This window comes from Pieris napi, chromosome 10 (assembly GCF_905475465.1).
Source record: "Pieris napi chromosome 10, ilPieNapi1.2, whole genome shotgun sequence".
NCBI lineage: Eukaryota > Metazoa > Arthropoda > Insecta > Lepidoptera > Pieridae > Pieris > Pieris napi.
Window position 1 is genome coordinate 7,364,047 of NC_062243.1, and position 20,431 is coordinate 7,384,477.

Below are 20,431 nucleotides of genomic sequence, written 5' to 3' on the forward strand. Positions count from 1 at the left end.
TAAGTAGTTTAAATTTAAATGGTTTTATGTGCACATGTATTCTATCGTAAATCCTAATAGTTTTGATTGTCTACGTGAAGTATCAATAAGGTATTTAAATTAATTGTAGGTATATCTGATACTCATATACAGTGGTCGTCTTACTATATAAAAATAACTTTACATTTCATTTGTTTTTTTAATTTTTACATAATCCCAATTTGTATTCTACAAAGACTTCACTTCTATAATGTTTAGGAATATGTATTATCAAGTATGGAGAAATTAAAGTAACTATAGTATTTTTCATTTTTTATTATCAGCCTCAACATAGTATTTGTAGACTACAAATACATAAAACAAAGCATAAACAATTAATAACAGATCATTCTTTACACACACAAGTTGAATACATTTTTATCAAACTCGTCAAATTAATTTTCATTTTGCAAAAGATTGAAGTTTGAAGAATAAAAATTATTTGACTTTAAATACTACGAATACTAAATGATCACAATGCGACTTAGCCTATAAGGTACTGGAATGAGACCTATTTGTATACAATCAATGCCAGCCGTGGTGCTGATGCTCTTCTTGAACCTTTAAATGCACGGGAACGTGTTGTTTTACTGGGTAAGGGACTTCCTTTACCAATGGGACTGGTACTTCTTTGTAAACTGGGTATGGTTTGTCGATGGGCACTCTCACTTCGTAAGGAACTTGCTTCTCAACGGTGTAAGGGAATTTCTTGTACACGTCATAAGGTTTTGGTACTGGCACCTTGATTGGTACTGGGTAGGGTTTCTCAACTTCAACCTTGTAAGGCCTGTCAACTGGGACCTTAACTTCGTATGGTACTGGTTTGTGGACGGTTACTGGGTATGGTTTCTCAACTGGTACTGGGTATGGTTTGGGAACGTAGACGTGGTATGGTTTGTCGACGGGGACCTTGACTTCATAGGGTATTTTCTTAACTACCTCATAGGGTTGGGGTACCTTCACTTCGTATTTGACGGGAACTGGGACTTTCTTTTCAACAGTGTAGGGCTGGGGGTAGGGTACTTTAACTTCGTATGGGACTTTCTTGATAACTTCGTAGGGTTGGGGTACTTGTACCTTGACTTCATAAGGCTTGTCAACGTGTACTTTAACTTCGTAAGGCACTTTCTTCTCTACTGTGTAGGGTTCTGGTACGTAGACTGGGTACTTGACGTACTCCTTGACAGTGACTGGAACTTTCTTCTCAACGGTGTAGGGCTGGGGGTAGGGTACTTTGACTTCATAGGGGACTTTCTTTTCAACTGTGTATGGGACGTGTTTTTCTACGGTGTACGGTACGGGGACCTTTTTGATGATTTCTACGTGCTTTACTTGATGGTGATCGCTGTGAATGGGTTTCCAAGAGTCGGAGCCGCCTCCAAACTCGGCATGGCCTCCATCATAGTGACCTTCGTAGTTGCCACCGCCATAGCCTTGGCTTTCGGCGTTGTAGCCACCGTAACCTCCATGTCCACCATCACCAATTTGATAACCACCGCCATATGAACCAGTGTCGTAGATTCCACGCTTGTCCTGTTTTTTCTCATCGGTGGCTTCCGATTTGGTGCCCTTCTCCTCACTGGCAAGGGCCACCACGGCCAGGGATGCAACGAATACAACCTGTGAACCAAGAAAAATTCCTTAATACAATATGATGAAAGCACGCTAAAACCTATATACAAAATGATAGAAATTTTTGCACGAACATAATCATTCAAATGTATTTTCTTTAATTAAAATTTAAGATAATAAGGCGCAGCCATTATAAATAAGTGCCTCAGTTCCGAAAGCAATGATACAACATATAGTACAAAGTTAAAAAGCAAAGTAATGCAAACTTGTATTGCGAATCAACTTTTACTTTTATCGAAACATGAAGACGTAAACATTGAACTAATAGTTAATTCTCAACGACAAGTCTTGGATCGTTACCGGATTATATCTTGCTATAAATCAATGTTGCTTTCTATTTCATTGAAATCCGCTGTTTCGCTTTAAATGTAAGCACAATATGTTTATGTACGGAAAGTACAAACGAAAATTCTTATGAAAATACAAATGGTTGCTAACTCTACGAAGATGAAACGGCTATTATTGAACAGCTGTAATACTGTAACAAATTCCAAATTAACTGATTAAAAATATACAACTAAAAACTACTGCATTCATAGATCATCAATTATTTTGTCATAGCAAAAGTTAATAAAAATGTAACAATATAGGCCATGTTTAATTTGTATATGATATTAAAATCGGAAGTATTACAATACACAATAAGTTGTAATTAGATAGATAAGATCAACACGGCTACCGCGTCGAATGAAATAGTTGCATAATTTGCTTATTAAGGTCATAATAGATTGTCTAATTTATGCAGATTTACTGCATTTATTTGGCACTAATATTATTAAATCAAATTAGAAATATAATCATATTAATAGAAAGTTACAATTATTAAGAAATTATAGCGAAATTAGTTTAAAATCATATGATTTTCGTGAATCAAAACTTATTAATTCCACATAAAAAGTGAAAGTTAAAAATTATGAATCGTAGTTATGAAATAATCATTTTATGATAGAGTGTTCAATGTATAAATAAGTTATTTTGACATCATCGATTCTCATTATCATATTTTCTGAATTAATCATCTTGGAAAAATATTATAATATATATCTCGCTTAAAATTATAATACTGTTTTTTTAATTATATTAGAAAGATATAAATTGAGGGCCAGCGCATTCGTTGAAATAAATTCGAATAGTAACATTTACGAACAAATGGTATTAATCTAAATCAAGTTAAAAAGACAATGTGTTAAACATGACACAAAAAATATAAATACACAATTATCATTCATTTAATAACATCAATCAAAATCTTCTCACAATAGAATTAGGCTTTGTTTTTAACGCAATGGACTTTCTACGATTTCTACTAAAGGTTATAAATGTACATGATTGAAATGGTTAAATACTATAAACGCTTTAAGCTTATCTCATTATAATTGTTGCGAAGTGCCGTTATAAAAAAAAACAATTTAAAAGATACCATTATAACAAAAAATCTCCTTTGAGTTTTGTAGTAAATAAAAGCAAATATAATTTTAAAAGCTTATATAACACTCTAACAATAATTTATCTATGCCCAGTACTTCCGACATACAGAATACATACTGTAATCAAAAGTTTAGTTACGTCAAGATAAAAGAAAGTGAATTAGATGTGATCACGCGTGCGCCAAGAAAAAAAACATTAAAGGCCAGTAACCTAAGCTTTGCGCGGGAAAACGTGAAAAACAAGATAAAGCTATTTCATCTATATATAGTAATCACAGATTATGTCGCATTTGACAGCGTCTGATTTATGTTAATTATAGGCTGGAAATTGGTTTTCTTCAGCTGCTTTTTCATAATTAAATATTCACTAAAATTATTTCAACCACAAGTTATGAACTATAAATATCTATGTTATTTAATACTACTAATCAATATTACATAGTTATTTAATTATTATTACGTTATGGTTATAGTCATTAACCACAAATCACTAATCCAGCCGTCACACATCATAACATTTACATCCCACTATTACGTCGTCATTTTAATATTTATTATTTTACTTGTAGCTGATTTATAGTCCTGAGAAGCATTTTAGTAAATTACTTATGGACCTATTATCAATGTAGCATAACCGAACATTTAAATTTTCTACCTAGTAATACATTGTTTCGAAAGTCGCCAAAAAGATAGTCGGGGTTTTATTTCGGCGTGTAATGGTTATAACAACAAGTTATATAAAAATTAAGGTAAATTAAGGAGATGATTTTAATTAACATAAAAATATATATGAATGCTTTTATTATTTTGGAACTCGGGTGGATAAATAATATTGCGTAGGTGGATATAGTGTAACGAAGACTCCATAACATATATTCCTATAAAATTTCATCACGATTCCTTGGGTAATTATTGGTAATTCCTTGGGCGTCAAAATTATCACATTTAAAAAACATTTATAACTATTTTATATGCCATTGTTAGATATTTATAGCATAATGCCACTCCATGGTAAGGGCGAAAGTGAAAAGAAAATTACATACAACATGCAGCATAAGGAAATAAGCTATTCCTGACCTGTTATTAAGTAAATCGCTTTGTAGACTTTGTAGAATCGCTCAATAGACCGTGGGAAAATGGCATAATTTAAAGGGAATTTATTTTTTGAACTTCTCTATTTATTACGTTGCTATTTAAACTTAGTAGAGAAGGTTAACAAGCGTAGCAAACAGAAAAATCTGATTTTTGTTTTTAATTTTTAGACTTTTTCAAATTACGTAAGTTATTGAGCGTATATTTTGAAAGATTGTTAGACGTTATTTAATTAGACAAATGCTTTTTAAGTACTAAACCGAAAAATATTTTTTAAAGTTTTTAGATAAATTATTTATTATTTTTATTAATTTTTGAAATATTAGGTTTTAAAGAGAAGAATAATAAATTATTTTTACCGAATATTACTCTATTATTGTTTAAAATTTCCCTCTATTTTATACTCGACACAATAAAACCTTTGATCCTCAAGGACCATAGACAATCCATTCCCGTTCGAAATTCAAAATCACTTCACACACTGCACTGGACTCACCGTAAATTTCATGTTGTCGTCTTCGTCGACGAAGACCGGTTGGTGCTTGTAACTTCAACTGGCCACACTTTATACTGTCCCTCCCACTTCGGCATAGAAGGGTGAACGCTTAGGCTCGATTTATGTATTAATTGTTAAACTATTTGTAAATTAGAGCGATCTTTTGTTCGATTTTCAAATGTATATGGTATATAACGTAATAAGTTTTTGTTATTAACTTCTGTTTACTTAACATTTAACAAGCCTAGCTTATGAGATGTATTTAGTAACAGTAGATTTGATAAGATATGTTTTTATTATTGTATTAACATACAATTGTGATGAAAGTCTTTTGAATGATCCAGAACGATACTTGCTCTATCAAATTAACGGAATAACTCATGTAATAAGATTATAATAACTGTAAAGAAAATCCTTAATAAAAATAGTTTTAAGTATACTATCCATGTGTTTAGAATCTACATATTTTGCTATAGGTTTAGTGTATTTGTTTTGCAGATAAAACATCGTAGTTTATTTCATTAAATTTCTTTTTCTTTATAAAATATAATTAGCAAATGTAACAAGTGTTTTTTTATAGATAATATAACAATAGATTAGACTATTATAATCATAATTTTAAATTAAGAATGATTTAACTTAATTACTGATAGAGCAGAGTATGAACATTTTTAACTTTTGATTGCACCAAAGGTAATCTTACAAAATATTTTTTACCATAGTAACTCTTAGTGAACGATAGGCTGTTAGTTATACATTATAGATAGAAACGACACATAGCACTAAGTCTGGCTTTCGTACGTTAAAATTGTCTTGGATTTGAGATACCGATGTTCGCCCTAAGCCTCGTTTCTGAATATCACCCATAGTAAGGTGAACACAGCATACAACTTCATAACATTGTAGGTACCATAGATTAAATAGATCACATATGAACCTCTTTTCTTATTAAGCTTGTTAGGTCTTAATGGGTGTAATAATAATTGAACAAATTCAAATTTTAATTTTTTAATCTAATCCGTTGTTTACGCCATTTCTTTAAAAAATATGGTAAAACTGAACCATGTCCCTCTTACTGCATTTAGAAACTATGGGGAACCGAATTAATCTTTTTTTTTCACTTTCATTAAAAGCATACGCAAACATTACATAATAACAAATTATCAGATAGGTGTTACTTAAATTTACGCCTAGTTGGAGTGGCAAATATTTAAGTTGGTTCCGTATAGAAAAATCTCATTTTGTTTTTATCTCATGACTATTTTTTTTACGTAAAGTTGATTTTACAGTTCTTCATTAAGAAGTTAGTGATTTAGAAAGAGGAGGTTTACAATAGGACTAAATGTAAACATAATGTATATTTCAAAATCGAAACTTGGCGCCTGTCAAAATTGCATTTCAAAATACGGGAGTCATGGTGGTTATATTACACTAAGGGTCTGTTTCACAATGTATGGATAAAGTATCAAATAGCTATGCAACACATAAATTATTTGAAAGATAAATTGTGCTATTTGACATTCATCGGACTCATAACTTATGAAGGCCTTTATGTGACGAATAACGCTATCTGACAATCGTGAAACGCAACAATAGTTTTTATCCTACCAATAAGTAATAAATAACTAATTTGGAACTTATCCATACATTGTGAAACATACCCTAAAAGCTTTCCGATCTTAAGCTACTTTTAACTTTAAACTAATTAAAATCAATTTTGAAAATCGAAGTTAAGTTTTCCCGTTTTTTATGTATACGTTTAAAGATACGTACACGTACGCACAGCTATCATAATATTATCTACCTATAAACATTTTCACAAAGGATTTTTATCGTTTATAAGATCTTGTTGACTTTACAACGTTTAATATACAACGGACCAACAGTACTAAATGGTAGTTGTAACAGTATTGGCGAAAGAATTTAAAAGTTTAGAAGCGTTTTGTTTATTTATATTATGTATTAATGAGGAATGAACATTATCCTATATGTATTTTTTTTAAAGTCGGTGTCAATAATATATAATTTTATTAGAATTCTGAACCTCTTTACTTAAAATCGAAAGAAAAAAAGACAAATTAAATTTTTATACCAAGCAACCCTAATAAACTTGCGATCAAATTAATTTTGATATTTTTTGGTACGAAAATTGGCGAATATTCTTGCTCTAAATAATTGTGAGGCAATTAAGAAGAGTTAAATAACAGTACATTGTTAAATTGCGAAGCGTTATATACCCACTTAACATTTCTTTATTGTACATATGTTAATTTTACATAATTTTAAAGGTAAACATGCAAATGTGTGAAGAAATAATTACTACTTAATTTACATTAAATTTGCTAAAATGTTGTTTGTTTGTAGAATGCGAGTTATAGAATTATTCAAGTGGTGCTACGATTTTAATGGCCTCAGATTGCATTCATTTCTTTCATCATTTTCATTTCGATCGGCCTTCTGTCTTACACGTCGTTCGATTTTTGATATGAGACATGTCGGTTTTCTTTATCGTACGAGCGAGTCTTAGATGCGCACATAGACAGAAAGTCCATTGGTGCACAGCTGGAGATCGAACCTAAGGCGATCACTGCTTTTGGCCTAATGTCTACTACTGCCTTGCGATTCTGTAACGCACTTTTCGAACTCACACAGCGGTACTCAAATCAGTCGTGAAGTAGTCATTTTTAGATTTGACATTCTGATAAGGAGGGAGCTTGTAGTTTATTGTTTATCAGAATGCCAAATCGTAAAATGACTGCTTCATGACTGATTTAAGCGCGACCGCCGCTGTGAAAACCGCTGTGTGAGATCGAAAAGTGAGTTACAGAATCGCAAAGCTGATTTAGTATTTAGAATTAATGTATGTTTCCCAATGTTTAATGTGATGAATGGTATGACCTATGAATACTAGACAAGATTGTACAATTGTTTCAACATAATATGTTGTTTAGTAGGTTAATCAGTGTTTATACATTTAGGCATATATTAATTATTAACTAAAATTTATAGATAGTACCGGTGCTTTCCTCGCTTAACAAATAAGTATTGCAATACAGCGAGGAAATGCTGCCAGCATTAAAGGTAAGCCCACAAGGACCCAACTTTTTAGTTTTATAGTTGTCCATACTTAATTATTATTTTTTATGTCGGTAAAGATCATATAATATAAAAATACTTTGTCTTTAAGCAATAAAGTTTATAGAAATAACCTCACATTCAACTCCAAGCATCTCTAATCATTATTATTATTAAAGCTTTATTAATTTATTACAAACACAACTAATACTAACCAATTATTGTATGGATTAATTAATAAAGCTTTAATATTCTCTAATCATTATAAGCTATATATTTACTGTAAAATATAAAATATATTTTATTGTAAAATTTTGGCATGTGGTAGTCGTGCTAGTATGTCGTTTTATGTACTTTAATTTTACTATTAACCATGTCTTTGATAACTAAGAAATATTTGTAATATAAGGTAAAAAACTACAACTTTTTCTTTATAATATAAAAGATAAGTGTGACAATTACGAGCGTAAAATAAACGTTATTACGTAATCTCTATGGTGAGTTTAAATTCTTCGTTGCGTTGTCATGACAACGTGGTATAATGTGTAGTAAGGTATAATTTCGAATTAGGTGTTAATACGAATATAATCCGATGTAAAAAAAGTATTAAACCGCAGACATAAAAGATATTGTCTTTTTCGTCATCTTGTAGCACCTACACCTCTGTGTACATCTGTGTCACCATCCAAAAAGAGTAAATAAAAGTCAAGCTATTTAAAATATCGTGATCGATTTTTTTTTAAACATTCGTTTAGCGCCTTATGTAAAATTTTAAGCGCAAAATACACGTATAGTAGCATCCAGTCCAGTGTATGAAAATATCTTAAATGCAATATTTAACGACAAATTCTCAATCAAGGACGTATAAGAACTTCGACACTTTTTATTGCCAAGTATTTTGATTTCAGCCTTGCGATTCTGTAACTCTGATAAGGAGGGAGCTTGTAGTTTATTGTTTATCAGAATTCCAAATCGTAAAATGACTGCTTCACGACTGATATGAGCGCGACCGCCGAGAGTTCGAAAAATGAGTTACAGAATCGCAAGGCTGTACGATTGGTGTCTCTATGTAATATTTATCTATTAACAACGGACCAAGAGTACTAAATGGTAGTTATAATTAATATACTAACATATATTTATTTATCACCATGCTTTACAGTAGGCGTTCTTTATTGTCAACCATGCCGCGCCTGAAAAATGCTTATGTTTCGTGAGAACCCAGTGTAAATAAATAGACGAATTGAACGTATCGGATATTAAGTTGAGACCTTGGGCGATTGAGACATGATGTGTCAGATTACACGAGACATGACAGAGAATGTGGACATGTCTGGATTCGGTTACGACACGCCAGAATAGATTTCTCGGGTCTTAAAAACTATATCCTACCATTAAAACCTTGAAAGGTTAGGTTTTTAGAATCAAAAAATACCGTTAAAAAATCTGGTATAATACATATAACCTATCATTTATGTCGGATTAATTAAAGTTTCAGTGTAATCGATCGACAAACAACTAAGTGTACCTACGTTAAAATATTGTTTTGACAAAAAATAAATAAAAAAATACGTATGGCACTCGGGGACTGCCGCGGTAAACCCGCCGCACCTTAATTACGTAATCGTGTGTTAGGTTTATTTCGTTACGGAATTTCTTGATTCGGTCGCCGCGCTCAAAGCCCGCGATAAAATCTATGCAATAGCTTAAAATCATCATATGACTCAAAAATATTAAATAGTCTTCAGATTTCGTTCAAGAACAATTAAGTTGATTAGTATCTCTGCTGCGTATTCTTTATATATCTCAGCAAAACATTCCGATGTATTTTGGCAGACCTTATATTCTTGTACTATAAAGTTACACCCATACTGTAACTTATTGCTTATTTGATACAGTAACGCGATCTTGTGTCGTTGTGGTCCAATCTTTGTAATTATTATTTCCAGTGCCACAGACTTATTTGCCAATATTTGCCACGAAACATTTTCGCACCTGTTTGTTCTTACAGGCTAAAACGACTAGAATTTTCATTTAAAGATAACTTTTTCAAATAGCTCAATTTAACATAGGTACCTAAATACACTACATTAAATTGCGAAAAAAACAAATCTAAGAGTTGCCTCATTTACTGTCATTTGAAAATAAAAGCTAATTTACGATACTCTTTTGTCGTGTTCACTTCCGCGGTAATATACGTAATACGTTGCCAATAATACTTATACGATCTTACACAAGTGAAATACTTAATCACTAATGTATGGTGACACATAAAACGTCATAAAACGACTTAAAAAGTCCAATTTTTTTGACATAGGCAGACTACTTAGCCTGTAAAGAAACAGGATCATTGAAACATATGCTCAGTCATAGCTTTCTGAAAGACCCATTAAGGATGTTGTACAACTCCTGACGTATTTATACATAGTACAAAGTTGTATTTAGGATATCATTTATAAAGATGCTTCTGAATTTTTCGCACAGATTATCTCAATCAAATTCTGTCGCGGTGAATTTTAATAAGGGACTTCTCATCTATCCCTAGACAGATGTGAAGTTAGCCATTGAAGTCGCTACGGCAATGAAGTTAGTTATTTACCAAAGAAACTGTGTAACAACGCAAAGATGTATGCGCTATGTTTTGTATTATGAATTATACAATATACAGGTTGCGTTGACCGTGGAGATCAAAAACGAAGACGGATCATGAATCACGGATATGAGGTATATTTTCACGAATAAAGCCGCAACTGCCAGTGGGAAAGGTATTAAGTGTATGTTTCTACCTTCGCTATCCGGTCCGGGCAACCTAAATGAATTAAAAAGTTTAGATTGTCAACTTAATAGTTTTTTTGTATTAATTTACGCAACAGTGATAAATAAAGAATAGACAGAATACAGCCTTGTGATTCTGTAACTCACTTTTCGAACTCTCACAGCTGTTTTCGCAGTGGCGGTCGCGCTCAAATCATTGGTGAAGCAGTCATTTTACGATTTGGCATTCTGATAAAAAATAAACTACAACCTCCCTTCTTATCTGTATATTTATTCTTGTATAGTTACAGAATCGCAAGGCAGCTTTTAGAGAAACAACTGAGGTATAACGTAACAAATAAGTAAACTAACTTACTAACAGATGTTACAATCAAAATAAATAAAGTGGAAACGGGCGGGGCACATGGCAAGAGGAACAGAAAAGTGGGGAAAAAAAGTACTAAACTGGTGCCCAAGGTACAGCAAAATAAAAAGAGGAAGACAACATAGAAGGTGGATTGACCAAATTAAAGAAACAGCAGATGGTACATGGCAGAGAGTGGACCAGCCCTGCGATTCTGTAACTCACTTTTCGAACTCACACATCGGCGGTCGCTCTTAAATCAGTCGTGAAGCAGTCATTTTATGATTTGGCATCAGATTCAATTTTAGTTTATTGTTTATCGGAATAAACAATAAACTAAAAGCTCCCACCTTTTCAGAATACCAAATCATAAAATGACTGCTTCACGACTGATTTAAGAGCGACCGCCGATGCGAAAACCGCTGTGTGAGTTCGAAAAGTGAGTTACAGAATCGCAGGGCTGTTCAGAGAGGAATGGCGGGATTTGGAGGAGGCCTATACGTATATAAACGTGTTTAAATGTAAAATTACATATCTGAATTAAAAGGCTATTATTATTATGCAACAAAGAAATACGTTATTATATAAAATCTCTACTCACTAAAGTAGGTCGAACATAATACTATTAAATTATAAATTGTGAGTAAAAAAGTCGTTGTATAATATGTAAAGTTAGGCGTGCGTTCGCAAATAAAACAATAGACTGACACACATACCGGATCAAATCTAAGTGTATCGCGGACCGTTGTATGGGCCATTCAAATAAATGTAGTGCCACTATTGAACTCGCCTTAATAATAATAATAATAATAATCATATGGTTATTATTGTGTCAGTTACAATCTTCATCACCAATGGCTACAAGCCTTTGTGGGCCTTAGTCAACTCAAGTTCATTTCACAATCGCAATCTATTTAGTGCTTCTTGCGTCTAACTTCGAACCCCTATTGTATCCAGGTCCTTGACAACTCCATCCCACCAGCGCAGCCCCGGTCTACCGGGTCATGTCTTGCCACCAGGTTGTGAGCTTAGTATACGTACATATATACGTATTTAATTGCCTTGGGGTTCTGTCGTCCGCCATTCGGTGCACACGTACCAATCACTTGAGCCTGGGAGCCCATTCCACGGCTCGCTAGTTCGCAAAAGAAAATGCCAAGAGAAGCTGACCGTTTCACTTTTTGCCGTTGAGGTTTTAAATGATTTTTTTTTGCATTAATGAGGCAGCAGGGATTAGCCCAAATAATAATCCACTAATATAATTTATACTTTATTTCTGATAGGAAAGAACGGAATAATATAAAATAATCAATGCCATGAAACTGTAATTTTACTTCTCTGATGTATACTGCAGGTTACTTCTAACAAAGTGCAGACTTTATATTTAATGTTACGTTGTATTTACTTATACACAATCATAGCCATATTATGTCCGAAATTCTGTATTTTTAATATTCAATTTAAATTTTCGCTTGTTTCATCCAAGTACCTTGAGGAGGTCTCTATAAGCGGGCTATTGTGTGTCGCACGGATTTTAGTCGAACGTACTACATAAATACATAATTAGAGTAGAAAGTAAGGCTTTGTCCGGAACTGTGATGGATCAGTTGATTACCGACTACTTGAATTATTGATGTCACTCTGCGCATAACAATTTAGATAATTTTATAAATATACAGATTCTTATAGTATTTATGAGTAAATTGTGGATTTCATATGGCATTGATCTCCCGTTAGGACGTGAGACAGACTCATTTGTGTCTGTTTGATTCATATTGTTTTTCTGAGGTCTGAAAACAAAACACTTCATTCCCCTAACAACGAACTCAGGACTGAGGACAGGAGGTTTATATACTTGTATATTAAACTTCAATCGAATCATTGTTACGAAACCTGAATTGCCTGGATTATGGCGCACACTAGTGCGTCTGTTTTACTTACAATTTTTATTGTATGTACATGGATTTTCTGCCTTAATCAACCTATTAAGCCACATAATCTGTCAAATCAAGACGTATTGTGTCGCTAGGTAGTCAAGTCAAATAAACACAAAATCACACAAAAAAAGACGAAATCAGCACAAATAAATTTTGTAATGAGCCCTTACAATTTACAAGAATTCAAAGTTGCATTAAAAAGATTTCAATCATAGTTATAGTATAGAGATCGTAAAGTTTTTATTTCCGTCTGAACAGCCAGCCAGTAAGTAGCAATAAAAAATAGCAAAGGGCCATATTACAATTTATGCAATTTACTAATAAATAGGAAATGGAATACATCGTGCTCTACTTTCACGATTACTCATTATTACGTGGTGCAATGAAATTTTATCTGTTATTGATATAGACTGTGCTAATGTCCGCGTTAGATTTCATTCTTCTATTATCTATGACTCATGACAGAACAAAGTAAGATATTTTCTAATTATAATCACCTATAAACACCTATATATTAAATTGTCAAAAAAACGCTTTGAGTTGCTTGCCCTTTCCATTAGTATTTTAGTTACTATTTTCCTACGTGTTTGTTGCAGTTAATAATTACGTTAGACAGAGTCTATAAAGAATTTAGCTTAACCGAAGGCAAATAATTAAAAGTATCTCTAGTTAATTCTCGAGCAGTACTCTATAAGTACAGCAGGTTTTTAATACCTATATTCAAGCTTATTATACGCTGAAGAAATGATGTCCACCAACTACATGTTATTAGAATCAACAGTACTATAATTATTTGGTTTGATTTTGGTATGCAACATCACTTAAAATTATTCTCCATATCGAATTCTATTTCCTCCATTCCCATTGCAATATAATCCAATTTCTGAAAAATAAACGAATTGGATTTGGAAAAGATCCGACACAATTTTCGCGCGCTGTCATAACGCCACAGACCTCGTTCGTTAATTGAACTTGTGGGGCCAATATGGCGGCTTTCTTTTTAATTTTTTCACTCATCCGCGACTCTGCAGGCTATTGATATTCACTTAGGGCTACCAAAAGTTTCTAATAATACATTTATACACATTTCAACAATGTCAGTAGTTATGCTTCTTTAATATAGTAGGTAATACTGATTTACACCATCTCCAGTATAAACATTTCACAATCTATTGGTTTCTACTTCTCCAGACTTACATCACTATTCGTTTTATACCTGCTTATGTAGTTAAGACCGCTTTATAACTCTTAAGGTTTACATATAATATATAACGAATCAATATTCCCAATTGCATAAATGCAATCATTAAGTAGAGACGAAATAAAAATAATAAAGCAACCCTACTACGCTTTTGTAGCGCTATCACGCTTTTCAGCCCTGTCATCAGTTCATATTTTTCCCGCCAATATAAAACGCAAACCTGAAATTACGAAAAATACTTCAATTCGTTTAAAATTCAACCTAAAAACCATTAGCATTATGACTACTTTTTGTTTGACGTTAGATCATTTATGTGGCGTTTCGATTAATAAGCCTTGTGGTTTTTCGAATCAAATCCAGTTTTGTGGATGACATCGTGAATTTAATAACGGTTGAATAAATAAAATTCGTTTAACTATTATCATATCGCATTCTGAAAGCTCTGCAGCAGTGGTTAACAGATTCATTATAAAATGAATTATCTTATTTTATTCACGTTAATATCCACATGATACCTATTGTAACAGAAAATTTATAAAAACTGATTCTTTTAATCTGTGTTTATTTCATTGTTCAAAAAGGATATGATGTTATATTATTTATACAATTCACCATATAGATGTTCAAACTTAGTAAGGGTGCTCCACAGATTAAATAAGGTGGTAGGTGGCGAGAAAGCCCGAGGGTGTGGCTACAGGGTGACACGGCTTATCGGAGCGGAGCACTCGGCCCGTCTTACAACGGTTTAAGCCAGTAATGCCATGAAATTATTAACTGAGCAAATCTTGCTATTCTTTCGTAATATATTCTTATAAATTAATCGCATTTGACACAGAATATAGATTAGTACATTACACCAGGAACAATTAAAATTGTCTTTTATATAACAGTCTGAAAGACGGACTTGAAGAAAGACGATTTAGGTATTTTGGAACTATTCATATTCAACACATTCACATTGAATTTTGGTATTTTAATTCGTTTAAATATTATAGGTAAGAAGATATAATTTCTATATACTATAAAATATATTTTTAATGATTACTAGGTATCCCCTACCTACATAATAAAGCGATAGCAGATAAAGTGACAGGTGGAAGCTTAGCGGTTAAAGGACGCTTGACGCTTCGCTTTACAGAGTTGGGGATTTACATTAAAGCCTCAAGATGTAGGGTTGACATCAGAGAGATTTTGTAATTTCTTATAAGTTTAAGAAGTTTATATTATAAATTTGCGATATTTGTTTTAAATAAGTGTTGTTGATGATTTGCTGTTTTAAAAGAGTACCGAGAGTTTTTTACGCCGGCTTTTGCTCTCGGCCTACACCCTCTGTCTTCTTTGCCGATGAGTAGGGATGCCGACAAATTCAAATTTAATTTTTATATCTTACTTAATAGTAGTAAACGCTATATATGAATTAAGTGGGTCAAACTGAAAGTCAGTTGAATGTTGTAGTAAATAATAATTTAAAAGCCACCACTGAGATAAGCAATTGATCGGTTTGCTGATATGGTTCCTTGTATGACATTTTTTACGTACCGTATCTATGGGTCACCTTGAAGTTTATTCTTGGTTCTGGCGAATAAATGGAAGTCGCCATGTCAGGCTAACATGACGTATGACCCATAAACCTACCAAATTCTAACCAAAGTTAAATGTTCAACCGGTGCGGTAACCCTTCAGGTTGCTATTTGCATGAGACGACATGCTATTTGCATGTCGTTGCACAATACCAGTCTACAGAAACTGTAGATAGAAGATGTTCCAATACAAATGTCGTGACTTTTCCTTTCTAAAGAACAAAGCTATATATCTTTGACTCCTTCTTCCTTTATAACCGTTGACGAATACCTACCTAAAAGGACGTCCGGACGGATCGTTTTTAGGTTTCGATTTCGCAGCAATTTAAACTTGTGAATACGTCAAAATAAGTTTCCTGTTAAATATTTCTAACAAATCGCAATGTCAGTCCACGCGAATTTCTGGTCTTAGAATGGTATGCACGTGCCATCATTAGCAGAACTTCCTCACGGCTATATACTCGTGTAATGTTTTATGTACTTAACAGCTAAGTTTTCCGACATCTTCCTTGATTACGTCACAGCACTTATGTTGAAATGACGTGTGAAAGGACGTCCCTGGCGCATATAGTCATCTCATTAAAATTTAATTGAATTTTAGTTTATTAATTGTAAACGGTTACGCAAGATGTGTGTTACAATAATTACAAGTTAACAAAGGGAAAGTTGTAATAATCATTTCGCGTAAAATTATTTTGAGGTGTAACAAGAAAAGAACTAATGACAAATGAATTCTGTATAGTTTCATTAGATTTAGTGAAACTTTAAAATAAATTTTCAATGCTTGTTTTTTTACTGGCCGGTTCTAATAACTTTCTGAGCCACATAAAAAAATGTTGAATTAAAAATAGTGTAGGTTTTCGATTTTAAATTTTTAATATAAAAATATTTCATAAGTATTTACTCCGCCGATTAAAACATTCTTTAATTTTCGTTATGTTATTGAATTAGCTCGAATTCCAATCAGTAAATTCAAACTAAAAAATAATTAATCATCAAAAAGTGTTTAAAGGTTTGTTATTGCGTTCAGCCCTGCTTTTCTCGTTACATAGCCTCCACGGAGTCATCAGATAAGGGCTGGCGCTCAAGTTTAATTGAATTCCCGCAAAGTTTCCGCCACCCCACCCGAGCGCTGATTGGTCCTTCCATCAAAGACATTGTTCCGTATACAGCCACAGAGTATCTATGGACCATAGACTATTGAAAACTTAATTCCTTGCTTGATGCTTCAATGACGTTCGATTAAAATGACCGCTACTCGTTTTAATTGAATAATATTTTTTTTAACATGGGAACTGAGCGTTTCTTAAGGTAGTTTTGCCGCGCACCACCTCGCACTATGTGGAACCAGCTGCCCACTGAAGTATTTTCGAACCAATTTTACTTAGGTTCCATCAAGAAAATAACATTTCAGCATTTAAAAAAAATATTTTTTAATGTTTAATTTTTATATTTGCTATAAGCTGATAGGAATGAGATTAGAAGATTTCCTTAGACGTTTTATATACGATTTAGAAATTGCAATGTAATGCAGATTTAAAAAAAAATTACACAGAATTAATGATGGTATTATGACATAACCTTTCTTGAAGTTTGCAGACGTGAATGAAGACGGTAATTAGTTAATGACAATGAGTCGGTCCACCGGATTTTTACATCTTTTGGTGCACCCTTCAGGTTCAAGCTAATTAGCTTAGACTGTAGAAAAAAGCTATCTGTGAAACGGGACTGGACATTAGAATTTTTATTTACTTTGAAGTAAATTAAAAAATCTCAATGCAATGTCCAGTAACGAGAGTTAAGAACAATAATCATTACGAAACACATGTTAACAATTTCACAAATTCCTACAAATTTATAAGCGTTGCCAATGAATTTCAACTTTATGGTAGTGATATTAAGAATTTCTGTATAGAATGCACAAGGTTTTCTGACGACATAGAATTAGTTCCAGCTAAAAACTAGAGCGGATGTAGAAGATGCGTAACATCAATATAATACACACAGGCTTTAAAATATTTTTATAATTTTTATTGTTTATAATTTATGCTGGAAAGACGATTGGAAATTGTAATTGGCTTTGGCTAGACGTAATGACATTTCTGACTTCCTCGTATGTTTTTTTTTAAGTGGGTACATTAACAATTGATCAAGAGACTCGATGCAATTTACGTTGTCCGTGGCCGAACTGGGAACTGGAACCGAATGTTTGGGGCATTTGTATGGAAATGACATTAGCTCACGCTTTGTTACGTGACCGTTTCCATACAAATTCGTTAGGTTATTATTTATTCTTTAATCTTTATTCTTTATTCTTTATTCTTTATTCTTTATTCTTTATTCTTTATTCTTTATTCTTTATTCTTTATTCTTTATTCTTTATTCTTTATTCTTTATTCTTTATTCTTTATTCTTTATTCTTTATTCTTTATTCTTTATTCTTTATTCTTTATTCTTTATTATTTATTCTTTATTCTTTATTCTTTATTCTTTATTCTTTATTCTTTATTCTTTATTCTTTATTCTTTATTCTTTATTCTTTATTCTTTATTCTTTATTCTTTATTCTTTATTCTTTATTCTTTATTCTTTATTCTTTATTCTTTATTCTTTATTCTTTATTCTTTATTCTTTATTCTTTATTCTTTATTCTTTATTCTTTATTCTTTATTCTTTATTCTTTATTCTTTATTCTTTATTCTTTATTCTTTATTCTTTATTCTTTATTCTTTATTCTTTATTCTTTATTCTTTATTCTTTATTCTTTATTCTTTATTCTTTATTCTTTATTCTTTATTCTTTATTCTTTATTCTTTATTCTTTATTCTTTATTCTTTATTCTTTATTCTTTATTCTTTATTCTTTATTCTTTATTCTTTATTCTTTATTCTTTATTCTTTATTCTTTATTCTTTATTCTTTATTCTTTATTCTTTATTCTTTATTCTTTATTCTTTATTCTTTATTCTTTATTCTTTATTCTTTATTCTTTATTCTTTATTCTTTATTCTTTATTCTTTATTCTTTATTCTTTATTCTTTATTCTTTATTCTTTATTCTTTATTCTTTATTCTTTATTCTTTATTCTTTATTCTTTATTCTTTATTCTTTATTCTTTATTCTTTATTCTTTATTCTTTATTCTTTATTCTTTATTCTTTATTCTTTATTCTTTATTCTTTATTCTTTATTCTTTATTCTTTATTCTTTATTCTTTATTCTTTATTCTTTATTCTTTATTCTTTATTCTTTATTCTTTATTCTTTATTCTTTATTCTTTATTCTTTATTCTTTATCCTTTATTCTTTATTCTTTATTATAAAATAATTTAAAAAATAATAATAATAATTTGTATTAATTTTCGACACTTTTAATATTTTAATGACAAATTAATTAAATTCCTTACATGTCTTCCTTTTTCCCTCCCTCTAAGTATCGGAAATCTAAAGTTTTAGATTTGTATATGAACAAGACTTAAAGATTAGTTTGCCAAAGAAGTTTTACTTCTGACTTTGATGAGGTGTACTTTGTACGCACGCACTTTTTTTCTTTAGGTAATATAACAATCTCGTTAAAAAAATAAAAGAAAAGCGATTTAAGGTAAGGTTCAGGTTAAGATTCACCCTCGAGAGTTAAAACTTAGTTGTAATTCCCGATGTCAAAAATGTATTGATATTTGACATACGTGAGTCGTAGCTCATGCTAAGTCACGTTTTTGCAGTGATGTCAACTCCTACAGAATGTTTCCTCTAGATCCAACTTCAAATACCCCTAAATATAAATAGAGCTAAAGTTTTGGTCTACTCTCTGTTCAAAAGGTAATTTCATATATGCATAAAAAACCATTCAAGTAGTATAAAATTTTGATCTTAGAGTATTATAGCTTTTTGATGTTTTAGTTATAGCCTCGCTTGGTGGTTTATATTTGGTTAAGTTTTTTGGCTTGGTTCTATTATAAATTGATTAGAATCGTGCGTTTAAAAATAATATTTTCCTTTTATAAAAATATACCTCCTAAACCCCCCCCCCCCCCACTTTCAAGGCAAGGCAAGGCATCACTTTCCCTTAGTGTTACTCCTAGTGATGCCAATACAGACTTTTTCCTAAGTTTAGGCAGTAAGTATTAATACCCGTCTAAACTGAATTGAATTGTTCTAATCGCTTCATAGCCACGTTGAAGCGATTTCATTATTAAGCTTTGTAAAAAAACTATATAGGTATACAGGCCAATAAAACTATTGGGTGCGTTAAAACTGATAATTTTTCAACTTTCATTATTCCTCGAACAAAATAAAATGAAAATTGATTCAATTTATATATCAAGAAATCTCAGCTACTAGTTTTAAAAATTTAATTTTGAATTAATTTTGTCAAAGTTATTTATTTAGAGGACAAAACCGTACGTTTTTATTAGTTTTTACGTTTATTTTCTTATATATTGTTGTTTAAACGTAGACTAGACAATAGTATATATGATATGTCATAATGAGGGATTTTTCTGACAGCAATTAAAAATAAAATAGTTCTAAAAGCTACGATGAGATGGCGCTTGATCGCAAGGGTTTACCTTTTTTCAGGCGTTATCTGTAAAAAACAGGAGTGTTGCACTGTACTCTTCGATGTTCATTGGTAGGTAAATGGTGCGTACGATTTTTTTTTACATGTACAATACAATACAAGGATGATGAAACGTTTTTTCCATGATTTTAGCACCCAAAGTTGCCCAAAGACCAATTAGAATCAAATGCAAGAGCCAAAAGAAAAGAGGAAAGACCACAGAATAAACTGGCAAGTCCCATACAAAAACAAAAACTCTTACTTGAAAATGCCATCTATTGACTACTTTTGGAACTACTTT

The 20,431-nt window shown here is 31.7% G+C and overlaps 1 protein-coding gene across 1 annotated transcript; it reads right to left on the bottom strand.

The window, feature by feature from the left end:
- Nucleotides 1–279: 279 nt before the first annotated feature.
- Nucleotides 280–4,785, bottom strand: LOC125053318 (skin secretory protein xP2). The gene is made up of 2 exons (XM_047654639.1): nt 4,666–4,785; nt 280–1,638 (listed from the first exon to the last, which is right to left on the bottom strand). Exons 1-2 carry the CDS (start codon nt 4,675–4,677, stop codon nt 544–546), a joined length of 1,107 nt encoding a protein of 368 aa, XP_047510595.1. The 5' UTR covers nt 4,678–4,785; the 3' UTR covers nt 280–543.
- Nucleotides 4,786–20,431: the final 15,646 nt, after the last annotated feature.